The sequence below is a fragment of the Balaenoptera physalus genome (genome assembly GCF_965194825.1).
Source record: "Balaenoptera physalus genome assembly, chromosome: 2".
Taxonomy (NCBI): domain Eukaryota; kingdom Metazoa; phylum Chordata; class Mammalia; order Artiodactyla; family Balaenopteridae; genus Balaenoptera; species Balaenoptera physalus.
This window is the reverse complement of record NC_138883.1, coordinates 129,596,377-129,622,779: the sequence shown is the minus strand read 5'-3', so window position 1 is coordinate 129,622,779 and position 26,403 is coordinate 129,596,377. Positions and strand designations below refer to the sequence as shown.

The 26,403-nt window shown below is 45.9% G+C and overlaps 1 protein-coding gene and 1 long non-coding RNA gene across 12 annotated transcripts in view; one reads left to right on the top strand and one right to left on the bottom strand.

Annotated features, from left to right (window-relative positions):
• Positions 1 to 26,403, top strand: part of LOC309654486 — a 551,553-nt gene that overhangs the window by 185,222 nt on the left and 339,928 nt on the right. The window lies entirely within an intron of this gene.
• The window catches only part of ADAMTS17 (ADAM metallopeptidase with thrombospondin type 1 motif 17), a 373,038-nt gene continuing 350,599 nt past the window's right edge, over positions 3,965 to 26,403 (bottom strand). For 5 of the 11 annotated variants that reach the window (XM_082448431.1, XM_082448443.1, XM_082448444.1 and 2 more), the window contains 3 exons: positions 19,292 to 25,990; positions 17,760 to 17,840; positions 3,965 to 13,159 (listed from right to left, as the gene is read on the bottom strand). In XM_082448431.1, the coding sequence (XP_082304557.1) occupies positions 25,824 to 25,990 (167 nt within the window). In that variant the 3' untranslated portion in view covers positions 3,965 to 13,159; positions 17,760 to 17,840; positions 19,292 to 25,823. The remainder of the gene's footprint in view (positions 13,160 to 17,759; positions 17,841 to 19,291; positions 25,991 to 26,403) is intronic. The other 6 variants (XM_082448437.1, XM_082448441.1, XM_082448438.1 and 3 more) reach the window with 6 other exon arrangements.

Genomic DNA, 26,403 nt, shown 5'->3' with positions numbered 1-26,403 from the left:
CTTGTGTCCAGCATAGTTCAGTGCAACTGTGGCTCTAGACTACCAGGAATCAGTGGATGCCTTCAGCACAAAAGTCAGTTCACTTCTATGAAATTTTGATTTCATTGTGATTCCTGCCCTCTGATTGTTTTCCTTTATTGCTAGCTCTGCCAAACTTTCAATATGTGTAAGCTAAGTAATATTTGTCATTTTAATATGTAATGAGCTGGGAGGAATTCTTGAGCAGATGTAGTCTGCCATTATGCTGTACGAATTTCATGATGTTAACTCATCATTTAAAATTAATAAAATAAAGTTAAGAACAAACATGGTCATAGTGGTTTCCTTTGCTTTTCTCTACTTTATCCAGTAATTAGCATATTGTGGGGGTGGGCACTCGGAGCACAGGATTTGGAGTCAATAAACCTGAGTTTGCCTCCCAACTCCACTGGAAACAGTGGAATAATTTCATGCAAACTACTTGCAGTTTTAGCATCTATAAAACAGAGAATATAAACCCCTCAACATTAAGGGAAATTTAAGGGATAAGTCAGATTACTAAATTGTGAACTCCTTCAGTCAATAAATACTAATTGAACACCTACTATTTCTAAGGCACTTTTCTTAGTGCTAGGGATACAATAGAAATGTGTGTGTGTACACATGTGCGGTAACATAATAAAATGAGAAAAAGCAAATTAACTGATATTTTAGATGGTAATAAGTGTTACATCAAAATATAATGCAGATGAAGTAAAGGAGATAGGAGTATGTGTGTGTGTAGGTGTGCTCATTGTCTCTGCATCCCAAACACCAGAACATGACCTGGCACAGGGTAGAATCTCAATGAATGCTTGATAGATGAATTACTAGCTCACAAGATACCTATTACTTGTATGGCAAATAACAGTAGCTTTTGTTTATAGAATGGATATAATTGCTACTGGACTTCCCTCTTTATGCCCAGTTGATGGCAGGTTTAGGGGTCCATTGAGGCTCACAAAGCTGTGCTTGGCTCAGAAGTTATCCTGATGAAAATTGGGGTAGAAATCCAACTCCCTTCCTCCTGTCCACCGCCCTGCAGGACTGTTGAAGAGCCCCCTGTAGCTTTCCTCCCTCGGGGGCTGACACCTTCCTGTCTGCGTTCTCTCTTCCCTTTTAGGCGGCGCGGGAAGGCTTAGGTCCAGGTTGATGGCCCTGAGGTGGCATTGCGTGTCCTGGTGCTGGCTCAGGTGTGGGCCCAGGCGGGTGGGAGGTGGAGGGAGCATGGCGACTCAGCCTGGCCGAGAGCACGGAGTGAGGGCGCCCGGCCGGCAGGGGGCACTGTGACGTCGCGGTGGGTCCAGCCTGGCGGAGCCTCCTCACTACCTGCTTTTGCTGGAGATCACGAAGCTGGTGAGCGGCAGATCCTGGATTTAAACTCGCAACTCTTTGATACCAATGATCGTGGTTTTCCTACTGTCCATTGCTCAGTTTCCTCAAAGGTAGGCTGCGGCTTGTCACTCAGAAGGCTCCGGGTTCCGGCACAGGCCTTCCTTATGAGAGACGCAGGAAAGCTGACAAAAGAAGCTCCGCCGGTTTTGCCAGACCTTCTATGCTCCTTCCCCTGGATCTCACCTTTGAACTGGGAACTTTCAAGAGATGTGTTTCTGAGCAAGCCCCTGACCTTTAGGGCCTCTGATTTCTTATGTGTCCCCAATTTTCATGCTGGGCAGAGACTCACGTACTTGAAGGCTCCAGGTTGAAGCTGGAACCACGGAGGGATTTAAGGGCAGCAGCTCCAAACATCTGGCCCACAGGGTCTGAAGATGACCCGCTGTGGCCCTCCCTAAGCCAAGAGCCTGGACTTAAATCTGAAATCTCTGTTGTGGATCTCACAGATGAATTGGTCCCAAGCCAGGGAGACTTGTGACACTCCGATGCTCCCATGAGCAGACTGGGGAGCAGAATCACGCTCTGCTAGGGGACGGTCACAGACTCTGCCTAGGGTTCCACTACTGAGTGCCCTGAGCCCAGCCAGGGGAATGCCCTTGTTTTTCTGCAATTGTTGGCCTGGCTCTTTCTCTTTCTTCCCCTGCCTCCCTCTCCCTTTCAGTTGCGGAAGTTGCCTGCTACCCCCCAAGTCACTGGGTCTGAATGTCAGAGGCCAGAGGAGGTTCTGGTCTCAGCCTAGCCACTCCCTGGAGGCAAATCACCTGACTTGCAATGAAGGTTTTCATCTTTTCACACCCCTGTCTGTTACACAGGCTGCTGTGGCCATCAGATGGATTCTTGGGCAAGGGAGGAAGATTTGAAGGCTTCTCCTGATGGCTCATTGTAGGCTATACCTCATCTCTCTCCTGGTGCAAACTGCAAAAGCCACTGTCCCTCAGATGCCAAGTGTGTGGTGGGGAGGCAGCGCAGGGGGATGGGAATGTTTGGGGATGAGGAGAATTCTGTCCATCAAGGAAGATCCTAGGATAAAAGAAGATGGGACAGGATGTCCACTCAGAAAATGCCACCTTTCAGGAGAAGAATGGCGAAAGCAGACATCCTTGTCTTATTTCTTTCTTTTTGTTTGTTTTAAATATTTCTTTATTTATTTTTCGCTGTGTTGGGTCTTCTGTGTGAGTTGGGTTTCTGTGCGAGGGCTTTCTCCAGTTGCGGCGAGTGGGGGCCACTCTTCATCGCGATGCGCAGGCCTCTCACTGTCGCGGCCTCTCTTGTTGCGGAGCACAGGCTCCAGACGCGCAGGCTCAGTAGTTGTGGCTCACAGGCCTAGCCGCTCCGCGGCATGCAGGGTCTTCCCAGACCAGGGCTCGAACCCGTGTCCCCCTCATTGGCAGGCAGATTCTCAACCACTGCGCCACCAGGGAAGCCCCCTTGTCTTATTTCTGATTTTAGGGAGAAAGCATTCAGTCTTTTACCATTAAGTATGATGCTAGCTGTGTGTTTCAACAGATGTCCTTTATCAGGTTGAGGGAGTTCCCTTCTATCCCTAGATTATTGAGTGTTTTCATCATGAAAGGGTGTTATATTTTGTAAAATGCTTATTCTGAATTTATTGAGATGATTATATGTTTTTTCCCTTTTATTCTATTAATATTTAATTCCATCAATTCTATCAATATCTAATAACATTCTACTGATATTATCCTATTAACATGTGGTATGCTAAATAATGACACCTCAAAGGTGTTCGAGTCATAGTTTCCAGAACATGTCAATATGTTATTTTACATGGTAAAAGGGAATTTGCAAATGTGATTAGGTTAAGGATTTTGAGATGGGGAGATTTTCCTGGATTAGCTGGGTGAAACTAATGTAATCTCAAGGGTCCTTATAGAAGTAGGGTAGGAGGATCAGAGTCAGAGAAGGTGTTGTGATGATGAACAGAGAGAGAGATATTTAAAGATGCTTAATCAAATGTGTTGTTTTTAAGCCACTAAATTTGTGGTAATTTGTTACAGCAGCAATAGGAACTGATAGAATTACACTGACTAATTTTTGTATGTTGAACCAACCTTGCATTCCTGTGATAAATCTCACTTGGTCATGGTGTACAATCTTTTAATATACTGCTGGAATCTGCTAGTATGTTGTTGAGGACATTTGTACCTGTATTCATAGGGAATATTGGTCTGTAGTTTTTCTTGTGATGTCTTAATCTGTTTTGGTGTCAAGGTAATACTGGCCTCATAGAATGAGTTAAGAAAAATTTCCTTTTCTATTTTTTGGAAGAGGTTGTGAAGTATTAGTGTTAATTCTTCTTAAACATCTGGTCCTAGCCTTTTCTTTGTTGGAAGTTTTTTGATTACTGGCACAATCTCCTGTAGATCTGTTTAGATTTTCTACTTCTTCTTGAATTAGTATTGGTAGTTTGTGTCTTTCTAAAATTTTGTCCATTTCATCTAGGTTATCTAATTTTTTGGCATTCAATTATTCATAATATTCCCTTCTAATTCTTTGTATTTCTGTAAGGTTGGTAATAAAGTCACTTCTCTCCTTGTTTTAGTTATTTGAATCTCCTGTTTATTTGTTTGTTTTTTGGTCATTCTAGCTAAAAAATATCAATTTTGTTAATCTTTTCAAAGAATTTTTAAGTCTGTTGATTTGCTCTTGTTTTCATGTTCTTTGCTTTGTTTATTTTTACTTTCATTTTATTGTTACCTTCTATATGATTGCTTTCAGTTCAGTTTGCTCTTCCTTTCTATTTTCTTTCCTTTTTTTTTTTTTTAGCCATGCCATGTGGCTTGTGGGATGTGGAGTCTTTTAGTTCTGCAGCCAGGGATTGAACCCAGGCTTAGGGTATTGATTTGAGAGCTTTTTTCTTTTTTCACATAGACATTTGTAGCTATAAATTTCTCTCTGGGCACTACTTTAACTGCATCCCATAAGTTTTGGAATATTGTTTTCATTTTCATTCATCTCAAAGTATGCTCCAGTTTCCCTTTTGATTTCTTCTTTAACTCATTGGTTATTTTTTAAAATTTTATTTATTTGACTGCATCGGGTCTTAGTTGCAGCATGCAGGATCTTTGTTGCAGCATGCAGGATCTTTTGTTGTGGCATGTGAGCTTCTCTCTAGCTGTGGTGTGCAGGCTCCAGAGAATGCGGGCTCAGTAGTTGTGGCACATGGACTCTCCAGTTGTGGCACATAGGCTCTAGAGTGAGCGGGCTTAGTTGCCCCATGGCATGTGGGATCTTAGTTCTCTGACCAGGGATCAAACCCGCATCCCCTGCATTGGAAGGTGGATTTGTAGTCACTGGACCACGAGGGAAGTCCCCTCATTGGTTATTGAGGAGTGTATTTAATTTTCACATATTTGTTGATTCCCTAAATTTCTGTTATCGCTCTCTAATTTCATTTCATTGTGGTAGGAGAACATACTTTGTATGATTTGAATCTTTTTAAAATTTACTTAGACTTTTTTCATTGGCCTATATATGGTCTTTCCAATGTACACATATGTTCCATATGTACTTGAGAACAATGTGTAACTGATTTGTGGTGGAATATTCTATAGAATTTGTTAGATTTAGTTGATCAATAGTGTTGTTTAACTCTTCTATTTCCTTGCTGGTTTTATATCTAGTTGGTCTATCCATTATTGAAAGTGAAGTATTGAAATCTGCAATTATTATTGTTGAATTTTCTAGTTTTACTTATATTCTGTCAGTTTTGCTTCATGTATGTTGGGACTCTTGTTAGGTGTGGATATAACTGTTAGATATTCTTGATGGTCTATCCCTTTTATCATTATAAAGTTTATTCTTTGACTCTAGTAACAGTTTTTGCCTTAAAGTCAATTTTCTCTGATATTAGTATAGCCACTCCAGCTCTTTTATGGTTACTTTTTGCATGGCTTATCTTTTGCTGTCCTTTTACTTTCAACCTATTTGTGTCTTCGAATCCAAAATAAATCTCTCGTAAGATTTATATGCTGTAAATCCAACATATAGCTGGATCATCTTTTTAAAAAAAAATTTAGTCTGACAATCTTTGCCTTTTAATTGGAGAGTTTAATCCATTTATATTTAATGTAATTACTGATAAGGTAGGATTTATATCTTCCATTTGCTGTTTGTTTCCTATATGTCTTATGTATTTTTAGTCCTCAATTCCTCCATTGCTGCCTTCTTTTGTGTTTAAAAGATATTGTCTTCTAGGATTTTTATGGCATCATGTCTTATGTTTAAGTCTTCAAGCCATTTTGAGTTTACTTTTGTGTATAGTGAGATCACAGGCAAAACATTCTCTGACATAAAGCATACCAATGTTTTCTTAGGTCAGTCTCCCAAGGCAATAGAAATAAAAACAAAAATAAACAAATGGGACCTAATCAAATTTACAAGCTTTGGCACAGCAAAAGAAACCATAAACAAAATAAAAAGACAACCTACAGAATGGGAGAAAATATCTGCAAACAATGCGACTGACAGTGGATTAATTTCCAAAATATACAAACACCTCATACAACTCAACAACAAAAAAATAAACAACCCAATTGAAAAGTGGGCAGAAGACCTAAACAGACATTTCTCCAAAGAAGAAATACAAATGGCCAATAGGCACATGAAAAGATGCTCAGCATCACTAATTATTAGAGAAATGCAAATCAAAACTACAATGAGGTACCACCTGACACTGGTCAGAATGGCCATAATTAAAAACTCTACAAATAACAAATTCTGGAGAGGGTGAGGAGAAGGGAACCCTCCTATACTGTTGGTGGGAATGTAAGTTGTACAGCAACTATGGAAAACAGTATGGAATTTCCTCAGAAAACTAAAAATAGAATTACCATATGATCCAGCAATCCCACTCCTGGGCATATATCTAGACAAAACTCTAATACATGTACCCCTATGTTCATAGCAGCACTATTCACAATAGCCAAGAAATGGAAACAACCTAAATTGTCCATTGACAGATGAATGGATAAGGAAGATGTGGTACATATATACAATGGAATACTACTCAGCCATAAAAAAGAATGAAATAATGCCATTTGCAGCAACATAGATGGACCTAGAGATTATCATACTAAGTGAAGTAAGTCAGACAGAGAAAGACAAATATCATATGATATCACTTATATGTGGAATCTAAAACATGCCACAGATGAACATATCTATGAAGCAGAAACAGACTCACAGACATAGAGAACAGACTTGTGGTTGCCAAGGGGAAGGAGGATGAGGGAAGGATGTACTGGGAGTTTGGGGTTAGTAGATGTGATCTATTACATATAGAATGGATAAACAACAAGGTCCTACTGTATAGCACAGAGAACTATATTCCATATCCTAAGATAAACCATAGTGAAAAAGAATATATATATATATAAAAGAATGTATGTATATGTATAGCTGAATCACTTTGCTGTAGAGCAGAAATTAACACAACATTGTAAATCAACTATACTTCAATAAAAAATATGTTTCATACTTGGGAAAAAAAAGATATTGTCTAGTGTACCATTTTAATTCCCTTGTTTCTTTTATTATATATATTTTGAGTTATTTTCTTAGTAGTTGCCGTGGGAGTTACCATTAACATCATAATTTATAACAACCTAGTTTGGAAAAATACCAACTTAATTTTAATAGTATGCAAAAACTTTGCTTCTACATAGCTCACTTTCCTCTTCCTCTCTTTATTCTCTTGTCACAAATTACACCTCTATACATTATGCACGCATCAACACAGACTTAAAATTATTGTTTTATGCAGTTGCCTTTTAAATTATATAGGAGAAGAAAGGAGTTACAAACAAACAAAAAAAATCGAATTCTACTGTTGTCTTAGTCAATGTAAGCTGCTATAACAAAATATCATAGACTGAGTGGCTTAAAAAGCATTTATTTCTCACAGTTCTGGAGGCTGGGAAGTCCAAGATCAAGGTGCTGGGATGGTTGAGTTTTGGTGGGGGCCCTCTCTCTGGCTTGCAGATGGGCACCTTCTAGTTGTATCCTCAACATGGTGAAGAGATCTCCTGTCTCTTCTTTTTTGTATAAGGGCATTAATCCCATCATGAGGGCCCCACCCTCATGACCTAAACTAATGCTAATTATCTCCAAATATGATCCCATTCCACTGGGGATTAGGGCTTAACATATGAGTCCTGGAGGGATACAAATTTCCATTTCATAACAACTGCCTTTTATATTTGCCTATGTAGTTACCTTTACCAGTCCTCGTACTTCTTCATGTGGATTCATTTCTTTGCCATGTGCCTCTTCTGCCTTCCTGTTCATTCCTCTTCACTAATTCATCTTCTTTCCCCACAGCTTCAGGCATCCTGTGGGCCTATAAGAGTTTTACTTCCTATCTGTGCAACCACTGACCTCTGCTGGTTTCCAAGGCTGCCTTCTCTTCCTGCCTCATCCCAAGTGCCATGTGAGGACATCTATTTCCCAAGCTGTAGGAATATAACCCACTTGAGGGAAAATTGACTTTAAAAATATAGTATTTTCCATCTTGTCTTTAGAAGGCTGGGGCAGTAACCTCTACATTGTCAATACTCCTCTAGCCAATTGCACATAGTAACCATTAAATAAAGCATTTGTCCCCTTTAGTAGATATTGGGCTCTGGCAGGGATGCTGTAAAACACAGGGTAGACTTAGTAATGGGTTTCTGGTAGGAGCAGACCACCAGGGCTGGCCATTAACACCACATTATTCAGGGTCATTGTTAAAGAACTAATCAATTGTAGATTAGAGTTTGAGCCATGTATAACTTATTCATGGCATGGTCTCACCATTAATCATGTCCCTGAGTGCTGAGAAAAGACTAAAATGAGCTAAAAGTTGAAGGTTTAAGGTTTCTTGAAACAAAGCTCATTTAATGATATTCATGAGTAGATGACGTATTGTGGTAACCAGTCCTTGGTATTAGTCCAATTCCATCGGTGATCCCAGGGGCTAGATAGCTGCCCAGATGCTGAGTTTTCTGGAAAACAGTGATTAGTATTCAGTATGTGTCTGGGGAGAAGCCATATACAGCATATCTTGTATATTCAAAGCTCTAAATGGAGACCAAATGAGAAGGAGTGGTTTAAGATTTCCACATAAAATTCAAAAGTTGTATTAGGCTGGAGAGAAGGGCCAGATTTCCTTGCAGTTGGGGACTTAATTCCTCAGAGCCCCACAGGACCAGAAACTTTGGAGCGGCAAGACACAAAGCAAGCTTGGAGTTGCATACTGCTAAGGCACTTTTTAATGCTACTGGTCCAGCTACTATTATTATCTTGAACAATAACACCGACCACCATCTCTTTGGATCTACTGTGCACCAGGCTCTGTCTTAGGCTTCTGTACCAGGCTTTTGTACACATCAACAAATATAGTTTAATTTTCAGAGCAATCTTTCATGGTAGGTTGTATTATCCCCATTTTAAGATGAAAAGACCATGCACCTCACATACCTGTGGCACACAAAAACTCCATGGTTGGGGTGATCATGAAGCATCTTATTGCTGCCTCTTCACTGTTCCTGTAAATCCACTCTGTGGGGCTCATTCTTCCCCTGGCCCTGGATGAAAATTTTGGCCCATGAACTTTCTAGTCTCTCCTAGGTAATAAAAACAGTTTTCCAGTCACTTTCTCAAGTCAATTTAAGTTGCAAAATATGGTCTCAATTCAGTAATAAAAATATCTAGTTCCATTTAATAATCCAAGCTCTGAACTTATTTAAAGTTGAAACGACTCCTCCTTCTCTGGCTTGGGCTGCAAACCTGCTTGGGGGAGGGGGTCCATGGTAAGTCTCTTTGAGCTTTCCCCACCTGAGCATTCTTCTTCCTCTGTGGACATGGGGAGGATGGAGAGAAAAGGGAAGCAGGAAAGTTCCTACTGATGCAACTATGGGGTAGAAGCATTCTTTGAGCCTTGCAGTCACTTAAGGCTGACCTTTCTCCTAGAGCACATTCACGGGTTGTTTGGAGATACACACCCATCACCCCATCATCTGCTGGGATTTCTCACCTGTCTGGCTGTGGGGGAGACATACTTTTCTCCTCTTGTGGCTGACATTCCTTCTTCAGCTCCTGGGAGGTTGACAGGTCACAGTTGGACCCTTGTTGTGGTCGCCTCACAACACAGTCTTCTTGGACAGGATCCATGGCCCCTACCCTCGCCCTCTTTCATATAGAGCCCACACATTCTGACACTCTCTGGAAATGCAGGCTGATCTTGGTGCAGCTGCCTCTCATTTGCTCTGCCATCAAAGCAGCTGGCAGCCTATGAACTGAATTGTGTTCCCCTGCCCTATTCATATGTTGAAGTCCTAAGCCGCAGTATGACTATATTTGGAAATAGGGCCTACAGGGAGGTAATTAAGGTTAAATGCGGTCATAAGGTGGGACCCTGATCTAAGAGGATTAGTGTCCTTATAAGACAAGATACAGAGCACTTATTATACCCCTCCCTCCCTCCATCTCTCTCTTTCCCGCTCTCTTTCTCTCACAGCACACCCAACAGCTCTCTCCAAAGAAATCCTTTAGTCATTAGTGCTTTTAGCTAGATTAAGTAGGTGAGGGGTTTAAGAGACATGTAACTGGTTTTGCCTCTTGGTTTGACAATTTTGGTCAGGCATCTGGTCTTTCTAGCAACCCAAACTTCCATTAAAATAAATAGCTGTAAGAAGCTAGACCTGTGTCTTGAATCCAGGTCTCTTTAAGATGTGATCTTTCCACGACTAAACTGCACTGACCCTCTGAAATGGGAGGATTTCAGACCATAACCTCATGAGGCAGGACTATGCTTGTCATATTTCCCACGTATCCTTTGACTCCTGATGCCCTTAGCACAGAGCCTACACTATTGTGCAGGTGACATCAGCTAGCACAGTGCCTGGCACACAACAAGGGCTCAATGAATATTTGTTAAAATTATTGAGTGGAACTGGGCAGCCAGTTTTCCAGCGCCAGAATGAGGGATTGGGAATCACATAAAGATGCTGGAGCATTCCAGAGGGTCCAAGGAGGTGTTTGTGAAGGGAGCCTCCACGGGACACAGCTGGGAAATGTTACCACCTGAACATTGCCAATGGGGCTGGGCAAGGCCCATAGCCACTTGGGTCCAGCTCACACCTCTCCCTGCTTTTTTCCAGACATACGTGAGCCATCTCCTCTCCCTTCAGAGGCTGTAGTCCCACCTACCCCCAAAGGAGACAATCGCAGGGGACAGAGAAGCACACTGCTGTGAGCAGGGGGTGAGGGACCCTGCGCCGGGCCTAGACGTCAGATAGGGCCTTGGCCACGGTTGGTAGATCAGCCTTGGCCCTTGGCTGAGGCAGGGGAAAAAAAAAAAGAGAAGCATAGTTAAGATAGAGGCTGAGGGTCTTTGCTGCTTTCAGTTTCACCCCTAATGTGCTGTGTGACCTTGGCAAAAATCTGTACTCTCTAAAGCTGGGGAGTGGGAGTCTGCTGGCTTATGCTTTGCATGTGTATTTTGCAAGGAATAATGAGACAAGTTCCATGAACCATATTTTGTCCTTGAGGGACAAACAGTACAAGCTATTTATTTTAGGGGCATGGCTTAACCAGCTCCCCTCACTCAGCCCAGAAACACCCCTGGCTATCCTGGCATGGGCTCTCAGAAGCAGCGAAGTCTAATTAGGTGTCCTTTTCTGCCTGGAGCCCAGCTAGCCTGCTCCACGCAGAAGGCAAAATGCTGTTGCTCAGGCATTCACGGTCCCATGTGTCTGACCACAGCCACCTCTTGTCCTCGTTCATTTATCCAGAAGTCTTTATTGAGCCATTCATCTGTGCCAGGCCCAGTGCTGGGCCCCGGGGGCGCAGAACTAGGAACATACTGGTCTTTGCATCTCCAGGTTCAACTCCCGTCACACCCACAATACTGCAGCCCGAGTTCCAGCAACTTTCCATCCATCTCCGTTCCCTGCACGGTCTGTCCTTTCTGCCCAGAATGCCCTTTCCTCTCCTCTGCCTGCCAAATCCTGACTTCTCCTTCAATAACCTCTCTGTGAGGTTTTTCACATATTCTATTAAGCAGAGCAAATCAGTCTCCACTCTCGTTTTGTGAGAGGTAAAGACAAGAGCGCCTCCCTGGTTGGGGCATCCCTGCTGGTGAAGGTGGTTGCATCCACTCTGTCTGTAGAGTGATGGATGCCCTGGGTGTCCCTTTATTACTCAAAGCCAATAGGACTTCATTTTGAGGTGCTTTCACCCCAAAATCTATCTCTAGACCTAGACCCAGCAGCCAGAATTCCTTCAGGCCTCTGGGGGGTGGTTTTGAATTCTGATAAGTGCATCGTGGCTTACAGGAGGCTGGAGTCCAGGGTGGGAGACAAGAAGGTTCAAAACACCAGGAAGCTTGCATGATAATGAGATAGCATAAATATTTTGGTATTTGATTTATTAGTATTTTCTCTTTCAAAGGAGAGCCACCACGAGTCAGGTGCATTTCTCACACCAAGAAGGAAGTGCAGGCCATGGGTCAGCTGAGGGCGGGTGGGCTGAGCGTGGCAGGGCAGGAGGTGGCCGTTGACCACCTGCTTAGACACAAGCCCTTGACCCTTCTACTTCCCTTCCATGGAACTAGGCAAACAGGCCCTGATTGTCCACCTGTGGGTCCTGTCTTCATCCTCCCAAGAGTCAGGACCACTTTCCTCTTCATGTCCTGTTGTAAAATATAGTGTATTCCCAGAATACATGAGGTACAGTGAGGTCGACAGATTAGGAGACGATTGCCAATGACAAGATAGTTTGTGACTCACAAGGTCACAAGAGGAGGGAGCAGGCTACGCCACTCAGGGCTACATGGGAAGCACCGGGGCTGGTCAGGAGGCAGAGGGTGTGAGGGGCAGATAAGGGATAAGCTTTTTTTTTTTTTTTTTCTTTATTGTGGTTTCTGTAGGAAGGAACAGGTGAGGCAGGGTAAGCAGGCTTAGGATTGACTGATTAAAATAATTTCAGCTGTGAGTGTCTAAGGGCTGTCCCTAGTTTTCTAGTACCTGGCCCTGGGTTTCAGGGCAGGTGGAGAGTGGCCCTGAGTGTGAGAGCCTGATAGAGGAGGTAGGTGGGGGTGTGGGCTCTGAACGGGTTGGTTTGCACGTGAGGAGCACACTCTCAGACTAGTCTAGGAATTGGTTAGCCCTGGGAGGGGCAGGCCCTCTGGGCTCAGCAAGACCCCAGATGTCAAAGCACCAGAAAACAGAAAAGACATGGATAACACACGTCTCACACTGAAGCACACGGCTCTCTGGCCTCCACAGGCACTGCACCTCAGCTCTGGTAGCCTGGACATCCTTCACGGACAGGCACAGTCCTCACGTCACTCCCCAGCTGTGCCTTGAATGGGGGGACCTGGTGCCACGCCCCAACCTTGCCCAGCGCCTGCCAGGCTGTGGCCTTTGAGAGACTGGAAAGCGGAAGGGGTGGTTGTGGTGCCTGGAGGGCCCTGAGGAGGAGCACACAGGGCAGGAGTGTGTGTGGGCAGAGGGATGGGGGGGGGCAGCATTCAAGGGCACAGGTGAGAAGTTGTGCCCCTGCCTGGAATTATTATGCCTCACAAAAAGATCAACTTATGTGGAGGTAAAAATATATCGCATGAGATTCTTAGGAGTCAGAATATCGTACCTAGCATTACCTAGAAGCTTGTGCTGAGAGCAGCGGTGTGGCATCGCTGGGCACCACCCCACAGTCAGGGGCTGGGCAGAGGGCACGTCCAAATAGGCTGCAAGAGAACGGAAATCGGCAGCATCTGTGAGGGAACAAGGCTTGCTTTCTTTAACCATCTTTAACCCTGTCGCATCTCAGTTAAAGGTCTACAGGAAGCTGCCTCCACTGGAGTCTGCAAGGACGAGGTGTTACTGGGGGGGAAAGCTGTAATCTCAGGAGCCACCCTTGGACTGGTGACCCTCATAGTCCAGGCTCAGACACATTTCCCACTGTGTCATTAAGAACAGGACAGAGAAAAGGAGGCACCATTGCTGACCCAGGAGCCTGCAGGGCCCGAGTGTTTCAGCCAGTGGAAGTGACCAGAGACCTGCCTGGTGTGACGGAGACCCAGGCCCAGTACCTTCCTGAACCCTGAGCTCACAGTGCCACGGTGACAGATGCCAGCAGCCCGTCCCTGGAATGACTGTCCTCTCTCTCATGCACTGTCTCCTCTGCCAGTGGGTTCTCGCCCACCCAGTGTCCCCCTGGGCAGGGAGCTGAGCCCAGGGAGGCCCAGGCCCCACCCGCAGCAGCTCGCGGCCTCATGGGGAGATGATGTGGCCGCCGGATGGAATGCTGGGATCCAAGCAGAGCGGCCAACGCAGAGCTGCCACACGGGGGGCAAGGGCATGGGGCCACGCAAATGGGCAGACAGAGGAGAGGCAGTTCAGGCTAAAGGGACAGCCTGTGGAAAGGCTGGAGATTTCAGAGCGCTTAGAGTGGGGCTGGCAGATATTTTCTGCGAAGGGTCGCATGTTATGTATTTTAGGCTTTGCAGACCGTCCAGTCCTCCTACTGGGCTCTGTCTGCAGCGCACAAGCAACCACAAGAGGTACACAAACAGGTGGGCGTGGCTTGTTCCAAGTAAACTTTATTTATAACAACAGGCGGTGGGAAGGAATTGGCTGGTGGACCGTAGTTTGCAGACTCCTGGCTTGGACAGTTGGGGGTCCACAGACAGGCCCGGGCAGGGTACAGGAGGGGGACAGAGGGACCAGGCTGCTATGAAGCTGAGCCAGGGATGGTCTTTGAGCAGGGAAGCAATAAAGGGAGCCCTTAGTAGACAGTGGTCTTCCAAAGGTCACTTTAGTATTGGTGTGGCGGCTGGAGGCTGCTGCCATGGGCCTGAAGCAGAACAGTACCCCCGCGGGGGTGGGGAAGAGGGACAGACTGAAGAGAGTTTTAAAGACAGAAAGTGACAAGCCTTGGGGATGTTCTGTCTCTGGGTTGATTCTCAGGTTTCTGGTTTTTGTATGAATGGATGGATGGGGGGGCCCGGAACATGAAGATGGACCCCTGTTAATTATGGGAGACTCTGGAGAAGGACGGCATTGGCTTCCCACCGTGTGTCCCATGGGACCCTAATGGAGGACTGAACAACAGTGAAGTCACCCTGGCTGCTCTCAGCCCTTTAGAGATATGGCTCCATTCCCTCCCGGCATCTGCTGTCAGGTAACTGTTGTTCCTTTGGGGTTATCTCTCTTTTCTGTTTGGTTGCTTCTAAGATTTCCTCTTCATCTTTGGTTTCTGCAGTTTCACTACTATGTGTGAGGTGTGGATTTCTTTCTATTCTGTTCACTATTTGTGATGCCTTTTGATATAAGGACTCATGTCTTTCTTCAATTCTTGGACATTCTCAGCTATTATCTCTTCAAATATGGCTCCTCTGCTATTTCTTCTGTTCTTGTCTCTGGAGCCCCTATTAGACAAAAGTGGATACCTTTCAACGTATTTCACTCTTTCTTAACTTTCAAAAATTTCATTAAAAAAATTCCTTTGTTTCTCTATACTGCTTTTTGGCTAAAATTCTTCAATCCAACCTTCCAATGATGAATCCTCTGTTTGATCCTTTATCTCCAGAGTTTATCCAGTGTTTTGAGTTTTTCATTTTCATTTTTGACTTTGCTTGTCAGTTCTGAGTTTTCTTGTTGTTTTTTTTCCTTATCTACTTGATTTTGCTCATGACTTACTGTTTCTTTAAAATGTATGTTACTCTTTGATTTATCTCTTTGAAAATCCTAAAATAGCCGTGTGAGAGTCCAGCCCATACCTGCGACTGGCTGTGTGTGGACAGATATCCATCACCATGGCCAGGGAACTTGGTCTGGACAGAGAAAACCACCCAGGACTATTCAATATCGTTTGACCCCTAATATGCTTGGGAAGCCCAGGTGACGTCATTATGAAGTGTGGTCAACGCAATGTCAGAGTCACAGAATGCTTTTGAGGGAGCTTATGAGGGAGGCACTCCAATTTTGAGAACTTGGCTTTGCTGAGTTAGACCCATCTGAAAGACAGAGGATCTGATTTCTCCTTGGGCAGAGGTTTGTTTACCCTGAGTTCAGAGCCAACAGCCCTAATAGTTTTGAACTGACTTAAATATTTTTCCACATTTGGGCAAAGCCTCTATTTGCCAAAAGAAGGTACAACGACATATTGTTATGATTCTCTGAGGACAGGGGACTGTGCATCATTCATCTTTCCCTCCACCCTGCATAGACCACACTGCTCAATAAAAATTTATTGGCTTATGTTGTAAAATGATTGTTTAATATATGAGTCATGATACGAATAAATTTTATATACCATAACTTATACATTCAGATGGGTGTTGCAGCTGCCTTGGGATCCTCTGTCCTAACTGAGCGATGTGGATGCAGGGATGCTGCTGAATTGCTCTCAGGCCATTATATAGGCCACAACAGATTGTCCCAAGTTACCCTGTGGTCACACTTCACATGCATGCATTATATGTGTGTGTGTATGTCCATTAGGTGTATATAGAATAAAAATGGAATATATCATAATGTAATATGTGTGGCTATATTACATACTTATTTTGTAAAAAACAATATTGGCAAAAACCATTAACACATCAAACCAACCCTGTTGCAACACTTGCAACAGGCTCTCTTCCCTTTACCGTATCCTAGTTTAATAACACGGAATTTGGCTTCCAGCAAGGTTTCCAAATCTTTCAGTATTTGATAGGTCAACAATTACAATCGTATGTTGACTTTGCAATATACTATTTTAATGATGTGTTAATACATAGCAATCCTTGGACGGAACTTCCAGAATGCTGTTTTATAACTATCAACTGGCACATTAAAACTAACCTCAGTGATAAGAAAGCCAATAGCTGGAGATACATCATTAGCCAAAGGATTGCTGAATGTGTGATTGGCACACACAGAATTAAGCTGGAAGTGAGACCCCAGAGACCTCTAAAACCTCTAAAGAGCAGTTAGTTTGCAAGGATCCTGGGTGAGTGGTTTGAGAGTGAATTTTTAAAGGGTACTTCATCATCTAACGGCTCAGTGGAAATTCAGCCCCTAGAGGAGCTCGTCATTCCTTGGGGACCTATGAGTGGGCCCTTGGTGGAAGTTCCTACATGGACACTAGGTCCAAAGTCAGAAGTAGAAAATCATCTGAAATTGGAGAGAGTGGGGAAAAAATGCAGGCAGTGGAAAGGGATGGAAAAGAAAAGGAGAGATGGATATAGGGAGGGAGAAAGAGAATAAATAAATACTAGCCCAAGAAGGAGACAGAAAGTGAGATAGCAAGGTGGAAAGCATGAATAAGAGAGAGAGAGAAGGAGAGAGAGATTATGGAAGAAGTAGGAAGGAGCCTGTTGGAAACTGGAGGGACATGCCCATTTTCCCTGAGCCTCATGTAAGCTGACCTCCACGTCTGTGTGCATAAGTTCTGTGCACTGGACTGTAGTAGATAAATATCAGTAACTGGGCAGGTCCCCAGGCAGTGCTGGTAGTGTGCTGGTCCTTCTCATAGCTCTGCCAGAAAAGAGTTTTGCTTTGGCTCGACTGGGCTCTGTCTACCAAGGGATCCTTTAATTAACTGGGTCATTTACATTTTTCTTACAGTGGGATGGATTCCTCAGACCTGAGTACCTAGTCTTTTCCAAGGGAAATCCCAGTGTTATAAGAAATTCCAGGAGGAAAACCATCTAATTTCTTGGTCATTTTTGAATGCTATACCCTACAATGCTGAAGCTGCTCAGGATCTGAAAGGGGTTGTTTTTCTGAGAAGGGCTTCAAAGCCAAGGGGATGACAATTTCATAGTGCATGGGGGGTGGGTGGTAAGAGTGGTCCTGGTCACAGGAATCCCACCGCGAGCACTTCTGTCACACTAGAACCCAGCCAGGCACAGGGATTTGTCCTGATAAGTCCATAAACCCTGTGGTTAAACTTTTATTCCAGAAACACCAGATGGTGGCGCCACAACAAGTTTTACAAAATCCTCAGCAAACCAGGGACTTTCTCGGCCTCCTGATCTGTCACTCTCCTCTTCAAAAGATAAAATGAAAAGGAGAGAAAACAGCTGCTAGATCACCATGGAAACCACCTGAAAATACCTGTCTCTGTTGGCAAGGGGTGGTTGACAAGGGGGAGAATTTGAAAAACAGCCAACATCTTGTTCTCATTGACTTACAGCTAGTTGTCCAAATATTTGTATCATTCAAGCCATATGCAAAAGAATCATTGAATTTAGACTGCACTTTTCTTATCCAGTATAAACATCTTCTGGTACAATCGTGAACTTATCTGAAAAGAAACAAGATAAGTTGTAACCAACAATGGATAAGCATACTCACTTGGGACATGCATGTGCTGGGAACCAGGGATCCAGCCATACCCAAGAGGGACCTGTTTTCTGCCCTGGTGGAATTCGCTTTCTAAATGGGAAAACAGACAATATGTAAGTACAAAAGTTAACAAAATAGTGATAGGTTATGACAAGTATTGAGGAGGGAGGAAAGATGGCTGCTGGGCCTGGGAGGGAACGTCTGTCTAAGGGATAACATTTCAGCTGTGACACAAAGGATGCAGATAACCAGCCACGGGAAGAACTGGGGGCAGGTGGCAACATTGCAAAGGGAGGGAAAGACACCTGCAAAGGCCCAAGGGTGGGGACAAGGGTGGAGGATTTGGACAGAAAGGGGAGTGTGTGGCTGGTGTGTGTGTGTTTGTGTGTGTGTGTGTGTATGGTGGGTGGGAGAGGACAGCAGGAGCCAGATCACACAGGGCTTGAGATGAGAAAACTCCAGGGGCAAGTGAAAGGTTTTAAGTGGGGAAGGCCATTTATGTTTCTGAAATCTTACTCTGACTAGGGTGTGGAGAGAGTCAGGAGGGAGGGAGGTCGCTGGGAAGCTTTTGTGGAGTCCTGGGGCGAGGTCTGTGACTTAGCACACAGTGGTGGCCAGAGAGACAGGAAGAAGCGGACAGATCAGAGACTTAATTTGGAGGCAGAACGAATGGTATTTGTGGTTGCATTGGACTGGGTGGAGAGCAAAACTGAGGAAACAAGGATGACTTTGAGGTTTTGATGTCAGACATTAGTGGATACTGGTGCCCTTTACTGAGATGGGGAAGCCTACAGAGTAAAAATGAATGTGTGAGAGGGAGGAGACTGGGAATTTCGTGTAGCAAAACCTAGGTCTGAGGCATGCAGTGGATGCTGCGGTGTGCCACGCTGATGTCCCTTACGACCTTCATGCCCCCAGCTGCCAGCAGCATTGGCTGACTCACAGCTGAGCCCATCCCCAGCCTCACCCTCAACATAAGGGAACTGACTCTTGAGATTACACCCCTTTCCCAGAGCAGCTTGCAGACAATGATACTCCAAGGCCTTGCCTCAACTTTGAAGGAGCATTCCAGCTCCAAAGTTCCCTATGGGATCAATTGAGCCTCTGTTATGAATGTAGCAGAGGTCCATATCTCCCTGTGCCCAGCCCTGCTTCTCTCACTCGATCAGTGTTCCTGAGGGCACCTCCCAATGAACCTTCTGCCCAGACATCTCCACACATCTTAGTTTGGGTTCCCAAGAACGCAAACTAAGACAGCTGGTGCCAGGAATAGTCCTAGGAATCAGAAATCCTAGGAATCTAAAATTCTATAGGATTTTAGACATGCGTCACCTGCCAGCTACAAGGACCCCATGCCCCTGGCATCCGAAAAGGGTAATGGTTAAAACTTTCACTGGTAGTGCAGTATCTCAGTCATTTGAAAGAAACAGGGAAATAGAAATTATAAGGCAAAGAAATTCAATGGCTGTTGCTGAGTGTTATGGATGCACTGGAGAAAGATAATAAAAATGCTGAGAATGATTAATCATTAATCAATTTACCTGCTGCACACAGGATCCAAGTTGATATTGTTGCTGAGGACCCAGAGTGTTATCCTGGTCCTCCTTTAAGAGTGAAGTGGGGTGGAGTTCATGTAATAAATGGAGTCCTGATTCATGTTTGGTACACAGTGGACCCAGTGGGCCCTTGTGGTCAACCAGTGATTATTTCCCCTGTCCCTGAATGTACACTTGGAATGCATGAAACCTGGTCCTTGGCCTGTGGGATAGAGAACTGTCATAGGAAGACACGTTATACTGTGAAACTGCCTCCCTCTCCCCAGACAAGATAGTAAATCAACAGCAATGTTGTAACCCAGTGAGAATGGAATATTTTAGTGAAACACTTAAAGACCCCATTATATCCCCTTGTAAGTCATCAGTCTGGCCCCTACAGAATTTAGATTGGGTCCTGTCACATGACAGTGGACTACCACAATCATAACCAATAATTAGCCCCAAACGCACTGCTGTGCCAGATTAACAATGTTCACATACAAGATGTATGACTGTTGAGCTGGCGAGTGCTTTCTTTTCCATCCCTTTAGAAAGGAGACCCAGTTCATATTCATGTGTAACAGACACCAGTACGCACTTATGCTCAGTCTTCCCCAGGGCTATGTTAACTCTCCCACTCTGTTACAATGTAGCCCCAAAGGGCCTGGACTGTACACACCCTCCACAGAATCTGCATTGACCTGCTGTGTCCATGGCATTCAGTTAATCAGACCAGGAGAGGAGGAAGAAGAGGCCTTAGTACAGTATCATCTGCACTCTACAGGGTGGGAGATAAGCCCCAGGACGAATCAAGGAAACATTACATCAGTGAAGTTTTTAGGAGTCCAGTAGTCTGGGGCACATCAGGATATCCTCTCCAAAGGAAAGGGCACTTGATTGAATCTTGCTTCCCTTTCCATTAAGAGTGGATTACGACAATCAGCAAGCCTCTTTGGGTCTGGAGGCAGCCCAGGGAGAATCATTCCCAGGCAGCAGGGCTGAGCCTAATGGGACTGGCCACGTGCACCAGGCTGGACTTCAGAACTGCTGTGGAAAGGGACCGCGACGTGCTTCCCCTCCTTTTTAAATAGGGAGTGTTGACAGTGGTGCTCCCGTGCTGTCCCACCGTTTTCTCTTGGGTGTTGGGAACTGGGTGGAGATAATGTCTCTTTTGAGTTCACTGATCTTCCAATTGAGAGAAACTGCTCAAGAAGCTGTATCTGAGGATCCACGGGAGGAAGCCCGTCTGCATGCACCTGCACTTGACTTAGATGATGCAATCCTGGACTTTGAGCCTGAACATAATGCTGAAATAGGATGAGACTTTGGGGGTAGGATGGGAGAGGGGTGAGTGTATTTTGCATATGGGGGTGTGTGAATCTTCCCCCAAATGACCACAACAATTTTTCCCATCTCACCTGCTCATCCAGAACGTTTCCATTCTCTTGGCAAGAGGTTGACTCTTTTTCCCCTCCCCTTGAACTTGAGTGGGCCTTTGTAAGGATGGTGGAAGTGATGCTGTGTAACTTTTGAGTTGTCATATGAGGTGACACGGTTCTCATGAGTGTCCCCAGCTCTCTCTCTCAGGGTGTTTGCCACTGAAACTCTGCCATCATACTTCAGGGTTGCTAAGCAGCCCCTTGGCGATGCCACTTGTAGGTGTTCTGGTCAACAGTCCTAGCTGAAGTTCTAAAGGCTGGTTATCAGCTGCCAGATACGCAAATGTGTGAGCCTTCTGATAATCCCAGCCTCTATACCTGTCCTTGGAGCCACCCCAGATGATCCCACATGGAGGAGAGGTGAGCCATCCCCACTGAATCTCAGATCTGGAATGACTCTGAAGGGCTGTCCCAGTCCCAGGGCTTCCCGTGGGATTGACTGTGCATGTGGAGAGGTCATGTATGAATACGGAGGTCGAGAGAGAGGCCAGGACGGAAGAGGTTAATTTTGGAGATACCAGAATACACATGGTTTTAAAAGCCTTGAGTCTGGCTCAAGCCTTGAGCCAGACTCAACCCTTGAGCTTGAGTATACATTCCCAAGCCTATATACTTGAGAAAGTATATAGAGAGAAGGGGGTGTAGGGCTTAGCTCTGGAGCACTGTCATCTAGAGAGCTGCCAGAGGAAGGGGAGCTAGGAAGGAGAAGGAGGAGAAGTCAGGAGAAGAGGATGTCCCAAAGGAGAGGGCTGCTGAGAAGTGGAGAATAGGACCCTAAAATGTGTGCAAATGATACCCAGAAGGTCACTGGTGACCTGTCAAGAACAGTGTTAGTGCGGTGCAGGGGGCAAAAGCCAGGGGAGAGGTCTGGAGAGTTAATGAAAGTTTGGAGATAGAGACAGAGTGTAGAGAAGCAATGGGGGATGAATTAAAGGTGTGAGGGCTGGCCTTCCATGAGGATGGGGTCAGTTGTCAGACAGAGAAGGAGGACATAGATGCAGGCAGAATTGTGTAGAAGTAGAAACATAGGGGTTTCTGCCAAAACCCTTTGCAGAGGGCGAGCGTCACTGTAAAGGATTCCAATGCCGAGCCTTCTAGCCTGTATCCAGAGGGCAATCAACAGACCCACAAGGGAAGTCCTGACCTTTCTTTTTTGGAGTTCCTGCAGCTCTCACTCATTCTCTGTTGTCCAGGACTCCAGGCTTGTCTGAGGGGCTGTGGGCTCCAGAGCAGGTCTTTTGTCCATTTGTGTTCTCAGTGGCTCCAGGAAGTGCTTGGTTCCTAATAGAAGCTCACTCAACACTTGCTGATTGATTGCTTGTCAATTTCGTCTAACAAACTGGAATCCAAGCAGCTTATAAAGAAATCACATAGCATCAGGGCTGTTAGAAGTTAACCCAGAAGAGAGATCAGAACTCCCAGAGCAAGGAAAGGGTTCTAATGGGGCCCAGAGGCAGGTGGCTGATGGTTCTTGGGAATTAACACAAACTACAGGTTTCTTGGTAACCAGGGGGCCATGGGCAGTAGGTCGTCGATTAAACAAATGGTCTTTATTTTGTGAAATTTCTGGGTGTTGCTCCAACATTAAAAAGAGGCGCTCTGTCTAATGAACCTCCAAGTTCTTGGGTGGGGAGCTCTTTCCCCTTGACACTGGGAGGAGACAACCCCCTCCAAGAGCAGGAGCTGTGACATCCCTGCTCCATGTCAGGCCCAGATGGGGTCCAAATGACTGCAGTGGTCCCCATTATGATGGTGTGGTGCCCTTGCTGTGTTCCCAGACTGGGAGGTAGGAAGGGCCAGGTCTGGCTCACACCTGCAGGAGTGGGGAAGCTGTTGGGCTGCCAGCAGGATTGGGGTGGGGGCTAAAGCTTGAAGAGGCAAGGTTGTAGAGAGCAGGTACCCATTCTGGCATGATAGGGGTCCCCTGCAGAGGGGTCACTGCACCCCCATGGAGCCTGGGCAGCTCCACCAGTGAGGTAGCTGCTCTGTATCAGACTCACAGACTCACTGTACAGCTGTCACACTTTCATGTCCCCACCCAGGGTTTTGCAACCACACAGGGATGAGGCCCAGGACTGAATGATTTGTTAGCACTCACTTGGGGAGATGCAGCCACCCGCCAGAACTGCATTTACCAGCGACCTTTGACACTGTCCACAGCTGTGGTCGGCAGGCTGCAGTTCCTTGCAGCCAAGTCCCAGGCAAGTGGTGTGACCACTGCAGAAGAAAAGGACACAGCCTCCCTCTGTCAGCCCTCGAGGACTGGTTTTTGTCTTTTACTTCACAGACAGCTTAAAATTGTTATGGAAGAACATTTTATTAAACATATTCAACTCACTTCCAATGAAATGCTTAATTTTTCATTTACAGTGGTGTCCAATGTTTGTCTTCTGTTCTTTTTTTTTTTTCTTTTCTTTCAAACCAGCACCAAAAAGTAAAACAAAAATACCATGGGTACAGTACGTAATGTAAGTTAGCTAATGGAAAATATATACATTTGACTCTGAAATGAAGAAAAGAGAACAAAGCAATGATATTACTGCCATTGAGGATCTTTCCCTGTGTTCTGATAATATCAAGCCATGGTCAACTGAGAGGGTTTCATTTGCACCAATGAAAATAGCACCATAAGATTGTGAGACTCTGTAGTTAGTAACACATTTGTGCAACCAAAAAGGTACAGTACTTGAATGACAGTACAGGGTATTGTTAACCATAAAGAAACATCACTGTTGTAATGACAGGGTTTCATTGTCTTCTGTACAAAGTGGAGCAAGAGTGCTATGATGGCATCGCTGAAATTGATCATTGCTTGTGCCGTGAACAGAAGGCGGGCTGGTGAATTTCAGAGTGACAGTGCCAGCATGAGCTAAAAGAGCTCAGAAAGACCTAAACTTTGGGGAACCAAAGGGATGTTTAACAATAACTGAATCAGTCATTTGCATTCTGAGGGTGTGGGGCCCTTGCCAGGGGCGTCCAGTTGATACCGTCAAGGTGGCCAGGGGGGAGATTCAGTGGCACCAGGCAACGGGCTCGCCTCTGGGCACGTGCACATGCTTGCCCAGCTCAGGTGGGCCCGTGGTTCCCATGCAGACAGTAAGCAAGGCTGCCCCGGCTTCCTTAGCTTGCTGCCCCGACTCTGCTCCTCAGCCCCCAAGGCTGAGAGCTTTCTGTTCATCTGTGGTAAAGTACAGCCCATTTGGGGCTGGGGGAAAACTGAGCCCTAGCTCCCCAAGACTTTGAGGGGCCTGGGGAGTCTGCTCACGGCCAAGCCGGAGCAGGGAGGACAGCGTTCTGCACAGGCCCTGGGCAGCCGCTGGAGGTTACCTTGCAGGTGAGCTGCCCCAGCCTGGTACCCTCTGGGGTCTTTCCACAGAACACCTAAGGAGTTTTCTCAACACTTCTCACAGATTCAAGTGGAACTGAATAGATTCTCTGCCATCCCTACCACTTTTCTGCCTCTGGGGCAGTAAAAAATCACAAACCAAAACACAGCCCATAAGACGGGCTTGGGGTGGCAGAGTGTTTCTTTTTCTTTCTGATTTAAGCTGACTCTAAAGTTGTGACATCAAAAACTCAAACACAGATGCATAAACACAGCACCAGTAAATCAAGAAGCACTGGGAGATGATCCCATGGAGATTAGCCTAAGTAAGATCCCCTCTGAAATAAGGGAGGAGAGGGTGGGTTTCTCATGATAAAGTCCTTGAATATAAGCACCCATCAAAGGCCCACCAAGTTGGTCAGCAGACCAGACCTCCCAGCATGTCGGGTCCCCTCCTCCCAGCTCCCGGGCAGGCAGGGTCGTACCACCTTCTGTGCTTTCACAGAGGACACTCTTTTCATCTCCCTGGGCTCCAGAGAGGGTACGGTTCTGTTTTGAGGGGTGAGGTGTCTGTAGGAGGCAAATACCTTCTTCCGGATTTTCGGAGTGTCATTCTTGCCCCACTAAGACGGGTCAACAACGACAGCATGACAATGACGAACATTGCAAGGTCTGGGCCACGGAAAGGCTGGGTGCGTATGTGGCCATCCTGGCCAGGGGCCACTTCTCCACCCATCCTGGCACTAGGCTGAGCAGTCCTGGAGGAAACCTGCCCCGTGCCAGGGTGAAGCGCCAGGCCTGAGCCTGAGTCTTCAGAGGTTCTAAGAAGAATCAACTTCAGATAGATGGCCAAGGTCAATGGGAAGCCATCTCTAAGGTGCAAAGCTTTATGAAGTACTGGCTAGAGCAGAGGTCCCCAGAAGCAGAGGGGGAGGCCCTCCACCCCTCCCAAAGCTGCCCTGAGCTCACCTCTATGCCAGGAAGCAATCCCAAGGCCAAAATTAGCACGTGCCTCCTCTCACAGCACCTTGAAGAGAGGCTCTTCTGTTTCCCTGTGTGGGGGACAACAGAGATCTGAAAACTAGATACGTCCCCAAACCCAAGCCCTTCTGGAATGTTCTCCCCCACATAGGTGGTATGCAGAACTACACAGCCCTAGCGTCCTTTTTAGTTCACACAGACTCAGACTCTCAGGGACAAGACCTCCAAGGAAAAGCCGCGATCTAGAGAGCACGTTCCCTGACAGGGTGGAGGGGCCAAGTGCTGGTCCTTGTGGTGTCAAGGGGGCTCCAGCAGCCCGGCCTCTCCAGAGAAGCCTCCTTCCATCCAGGGTGTCACGGGCTTTCAGAATAAAGCCTGCTTTAAAATAAAACGTCTCAGTTTTTGGATATCCTCCCCCTCCCCCGATACATCCAAGACAGGGGCGCCTGTGACGTCTCTCTTGACGATTTCTGTCAGAGGTGTTCCCTTTGAGGTACGTGGAACCTTAGAAATTACAATTATTTTGTGACTCATGCCTATTTTTTCCTTACCGTAGAAAGCCATCCAGTGGCTGTTAACAATATATTAAGTATAAAAGCACTAAGCAAACGTCAAGTCCACTCTCAGGTTCTAAGCAATTGGATTCTTGGGACAGCCTCCTGGGTGAGCCGCGGTGTGCTTTGGGGGTCCCAGCCGCAGGACTGGTGTGCTCTCGGGTGGGTGGGCTTTCAACTAGCCATGTCGTCAGGACTCAGACCTCATGTCGGAGCATCGCGGGACCACTGGCCGCCTGTCATGAACTTGGTGGCGGCAGTGGCTGGCGCATCTTGTTTGCATAGAAGTCCCTGCATGTCTGGCAGCAGCGCTGGTACCACCGCATGTCCTGGCAGAGGTTCTTTTCTCGGATGACCCTGCAATACACTGTCCACTGGTCCCGTGTGCATTTGTAGGTCAGAGCAGCTAAGGGGACAGTGGAGAGAGAAAGCCCAGAGGTTATGTGTGGCCTGGGGACGTCATCAGGCACACACAGATGGCCTGCACTCTGATATAGTCGGGGCTGCCCTTACCCATGTGTACACTGGAGCCTTGCACAGACCGGGGAAATCATGCCTCTGCCAGGGCCACTGTGGATGTGGCTTTCTTTTACAAGGGACATACTCTGGGTCCAACCTGACCACTTGGCAGAGTTCAGTGGTCTGGCTGCCTCCTCAGGGCGAGGGCACTGCCCCCCCGCTTCTGAGCTAAGTGGTGAGTACTGTTATTTTATGGCAGAGGACGTTATCTGTTGGCATTGATAAAACAGAATGGCACAGGGCAGTGGATATCAAAGGGCCCACAAAAGCACAAGGTCACAGCACAAGCAGGTGGCCTGA